Source organism: Notothenia coriiceps, unplaced genomic scaffold (genome assembly GCF_000735185.1).
Source record: "Notothenia coriiceps isolate Sejong01 unplaced genomic scaffold, NC01 NC01_scaffold00036362, whole genome shotgun sequence".
NCBI classification, from domain to species: domain Eukaryota; kingdom Metazoa; phylum Chordata; class Actinopteri; order Perciformes; family Nototheniidae; genus Notothenia; species Notothenia coriiceps.
The window spans coordinates 1-5,257 of NW_011369063.1; the positions used below are offsets into that span (position 1 = coordinate 1).

Below are 5,257 nucleotides of genomic sequence, written 5' to 3' on the forward strand. Positions count from 1 at the left end.
CATTGATTTCTTTCTTTCATGGCCTACTTTTATTTAGACCCTCCAGAAAAACGCGATTCTGCGATCGCAGAATACAATAAATAAACACTGAATGTGTTTAATTGAATAGGAAAGGGGTTTAACGTTAGTGGCAGGTTTGTGTGAGAGAGAATAAATAAGACAGCCCAATATTTTAAAAAACATCTATTATTTTTCGCAACTTTCCGCATATTTCGCAATTTCACCGCATAAAATCACATAAAAACCCTGCATGTTTAATCGCATAATCAAGGATTTTAGCCTGCATAATCAAGGATTTTAGCCCGCATAATCAAGGATTTTTGCCCGCGTTTTTCTGGAGGGTCTATAATTTTAATAAATAAATAAAAACACTTTGTTTAGTTTCGGTAATTATTTTGCCGGCCCATCTCTCCCCCATTCTCATTGAGTATTTTACAAAGAGTGAAACAGCGCCCCTATCGATGTTATGATGAAACAGTAGATTGCACTCTGTTGAGAGAGGAGGCTAGCCGAAATTGGCTTCCATTGGTGAAAAGAAATTGAGGGATTGACCAATCAGATGAGGCTCACGTCATGCCTCACAATCCAATCAAATCGCATCAACTTCAGTTCGTACTGTATCACTGCCCTTAAAAAGTAGCAAGCAACTGAAGCAAGTGCAATTATGGAGGGTGGAGATTTGGAATATTTCATCAAAAATAATTGTACTAAACTTCCGCTACAGCAGCAACTAAAAATGAAATCTGATGACAGGTCAATGCCCAAACTGGAGCTGTGTACAGAGAGGAAAGAAGGAGCGAATCTAAAACTTTAAATAATAAGCAGCGGATAACATTTGCAATTTCATGTGGCCGGACTGGGTCAGTTTCCAGGGCTGAGTTTTAGTCCCAGTCCGCCCCTGCCCCTTGCCCACACACTGCTTTGCTAGCGCGGTATGTTGCGTGATTAGCATGTAGCTTAGCCACCAGTGCTCTGAGCCCGAACATTTCTTTCCAGTAATCGGATTCTCCTACAATGGCAAACTATAAATGAGCACTTCATGTCGTTTTTGTATTCCTTCTGCAGGTACATACAACCACCAGGCCGCTGGTATTGCCCTCCACCCCCACGAGTGGCGTAGCGCCAAGCAGCAGCGCAGCACCACACCTCCACCTGGACGCCGGAAGAACTACCCGTTCAGTGACGGAGGCTTCAGTGAGGATGACTGGGACAAACCACCAGGGTAGGACTGAACTTAGCTTGCTCTTTTTAACTATCATTTTTGTAACCTTAAGGCTTTAGCTCACAATTGTTTTGTTCATGCCAACACGATTTTGGATATTTTTGTTCAGCAGGATATTAATTTTTCTGTTCAATCTTGCATCATACAGAACATTCAGGTCTGAACTGATTTAGATTGTTGCCGAAGAAAATATGAACCAAAGTTGAAGCAAATGGGCACTGTTATGATCTTTTTAAGCCTTTTTTTCTAAACCTCCAGATCGGCAGAATCAATTATTAATTCATTTCAAAATTTAATTTATTTTATTTTTAGGGAAGATTTCATTCCAATTGATTGCACACCGCCTTTCACTGTCCCGCTGCTCACAACATAAGGAGGAGAAAAAGGGTTCTTACACTGTTCCACAAAAAAGAAATGAACATTATTATTAGATATTGAATAATTATGAATCTAATGTGTTGGTACAGAGCCAAAACAATATCAATGTATCACAATTTGCAATCTCTGAAATTAATCCATAGTTAAAATTATATTATTATGTAATGTTCAAATAATATATTAACATTAACATTGTACAACTAAGATGGCGCCGCAGATGGCGCCGCAGATGGCTGCCTCGGTGTTTTGCACTCTGTTTTGTTTTGCGCGTTAATTCAGTGTTTACATACAGTACACCGAACTCTTTCACCAGGGAAGAGCTCATAAACATTAGAGAAACAACTTCAGCGGATTACTTTCCTACTTTTCTCTGCTCTTCCATGGAATTATTGGACATTCTTATCAATAGTACCCTCACGTGCATTCGAGCACTGAAACGCCACAGGAGTCGGAGACGGGCCGGGACACTCGTGCGCCTCCGGAGCCGGGGAGTTTGCACGCCGCTACCCGGACTATTCCTCTCCAACGTGCGTTCCATAAGCAATAAACTGGACGAGCTTCAGCTACTGGTTAGTAGAAACGGAGACTTTTCTTCATCTTGTGTTTTGTGCTTCACTGAGACCTGGCTATGTGGATCGATTCCGGACTTGGCACTGCAGCTGGGAGGCTTCCAGCTGTTCAGAGCGGGTCGTGACACGGAGCTCTCTGGCAAATCAAAAGGTGGAGGAATATGTTTTACACAAACAGTGGCTGGTGCAACGATGTGACAGTGATTCTGCAGCACTGTTCTCCCACTCTGGAAACTCTTATCATCAACTGCAAACCCTTTTATTCCCCCCGCGAGTTCTCTTCATTCATACTGGTCGGTGTTTACATTCCACCGCATGCGAACGTGCAGGAGGCGCAGCGCACACTCGCCGACCAACTTATCCGAACTGCCTAGTTTATGTTCTTGGTGACTTTAACAAAGGCAACCTCAGCCACAAACTCCCAAAATACAAACAGTTTATTAAATGCCCCACCGGAGAGGGGAATATTTTGGATCACTGTTACACCACCATCAAGGGAGCCCAATCACGCCGTCCCCGGCGCTGCACTGGGCTACTCTCCACACCATGGTCCACACCACCTGATTCCCTGCATACAGGCAGAAACTCCCCAAACTGTGTAAACCTGTAGTGAGGACATTCAGGCAGTGGAGCAGTAAGCTATGGAAAAGGAACTCAGGCTGTTTTGGACTGTACTGACTGGGACCATGTTCAGGATCCGCCACTCAAAGTCTGGATGAATATACAGAGGCCTGTGACTCATACCATCAGCTTCTGTGAGGAAAGCTGTGTAACAACACGCACCAGGGTGAGTTTCAACAACAACACAGCCCCTGGTTCACACCAAAACTGAAACAGAAGTACGTCTTTGTGGCAAAGCGGTGAGCAGATGCTAAACGACAATACTCTGAGAACTCCAACATCAGCTCTCAGCAAACGACCTCTGCTTCTGTCTGGCGTGGTCTAAAGTACTTACAGCACCCGAGCCGATTTCGGCGTCTCGACCAAAGGTTCGGAAGCCCCATGACGCCTTCTCGTTGGTAGAGTGAAAATGGAACGCACACGCTATTTGATCTTTGTTATATCACGCAGTCTGTTCTTCTTCTCATCTGTGTATCGCAGTCTGTCTTCCGTTCGTTAACGTCTTCTTTGAATGACGAATACACACACTTTGGCCCGTCGGCTGAAGTCTTTGCGGTGTGATCCAGCTGCGAAACATGCCAAGACACCGAGACCCGTGAGGCGACGTGAGGCGCACGCTGAGCGATTTGAGGCGACGTTCCGTTGGGGACTTTCTTTGGTGTCAGTTTTGGTGTGTAAGGAGCTTTATGTGCTGTTACCGAAGAACGCAAACGGTCCTGTATCCGCCTACTTTTCTCTTTCGTCATAGCCGTTGTTCACACGAGGCCGTAAGGGAAATGCGGAAACGGACCGCAAACACGATAACGGTGTCCCCCACGGTGGATAGATCTGCAACGAACGCTGGGGGCAAACGGCTGTGTGTACGATCATTTCCTGATAACGATGAAGCCATAGCCCATCTTCCCCACCTCTGCTGCTCACTGCTGTAGCATCGGCTCACGTACCTTACTGACCATGCTACAAGACTGTTAGTGCAAAATCTAACAGCTCCGACTATGCTAACAGATGTTAATGCAAAATCTACAGCTCCTCTACTACCAACCATAAGCACCAGTGGACATGGAGAATTACTGAAACTAAATGTTTCTAATCCCCCGCGGGGCAAAACAGAAGGGCAACCATGCTCTGGGGTCTATCTTCGCTGCTCTTTGGTGTATTTTGTGGCGAAAGTACAGCGCCAGCTTACAGGCTGGCATCATGTGACGCCGCTCTATCGAAATCAGTCGGAAGTCGCAACGTGCTCATTTCAAAATAAACATGGATTTGTGGTAAAACTATTTTCGGGGTTTGGGTGTTTTGGTTTGATTTCCAAATAAACAAAGTCCTGGCTTTCAGAATCTGACATTTTTACTTTCCAAAATCAAAACGATAAATACCATTTTTGAAGCTTGCTATGGAAGATGACAGCTCTCACGCTGCTCTTCGCAGCGCTGCCCCCCTCCCTCGCCGGCTGACAGTTATGGAATGAAAAGCCTATAGTAATCATAGATAACACGCAGAGTCCGTGACAGTTTATTTTCTCTGATTTTTCAAATAACAAAGTCTGTGGCTTTTCAGAATATTAAACTTGTTTCATCCAAATTCAGATGATAAATACAACCTTTTGAAGCTGTAAAGGCATAATTACAAGCGGAGAACGGAGTACGTACGTCCACTGCAGGCATAACAACAGCCGGTGGTTCTTGTGAGTGTTTTCCGGGAAACAAACACAATACACAAACGCAAAAATACCAAACACACACACAGCACACACACACACACTTATAAACCAACATTATTCCTCGCGACCTTCCCCCAGTAAAACGAAAATATTTTTCCTCCGTGCTTTGACACATAATTAGCCGCTAATCAGAATCGATGGATTTCAGCAGAAGAGCAATCCGCAAGACCTGTTGAACTCCAACATTGTGAGAGGGAACAGCCTCTCCATGAGCAATGGGGCTTCAGCTGATCACTGATTACTTTTTTGACGGCACCGGTTGAAGTTGCCCCGTTATCCGGCTCCGATTCAGAGTCAGACAGCCCTGACACTGACAGCACCCTCAGACGCACGGATGAGGATGAAGGACACCACCGAGGATGCGGACCACGCGTACGACCGTGGGCCTGAGACACTTCAGTCCGTACGGCATTATGTGAGCGAGGACAGCGCTCAAGAGCATTGAGAGGGCCCTGTGAACTACAGGTTGGTAGCTGTACATTTAACGATGGAGTTCCCTGTTACATTCCCGTTATATAGTCCCCCTGAGGAGATGGTCAAGAGACATAGACCAAATTAATTAAATGACTAATGGTAAGTAACTCGTTTATATACGTTATTATTATTTAAATTAACCTTGACTGTGGTAACGATGTGTTGTGTTGATAAATTGGGTATGTGTTTAGATATACTATATACAAAAATATTAAAATAATGCTTCACAATAACCACTCTAACACAACTTAAAGTTGATCTAATACTTCATTG

General features: G+C 44.5%; 1 protein-coding gene across 1 annotated transcript in view; it reads left to right on the plus strand.

Annotated features, from left to right (window-relative positions):
• Nucleotides 1-1,065: 1,065 nt before the first annotated feature.
• The window catches only part of LOC104963553 (glutamate receptor-interacting protein 2-like), a gene marked incomplete at its 5' end in the record, with an annotated part of 15,794 nt that continues 11,602 nt past the window's right edge, over nt 1,066-5,257 (plus strand). The window contains one exon of the mRNA XM_010792155.1: nt 1,066-1,222. Within this exon, the coding sequence (XP_010790457.1) occupies nt 1,066-1,222 (157 nt within the window). The remainder of the gene's footprint in view (nt 1,223-5,257) is intronic.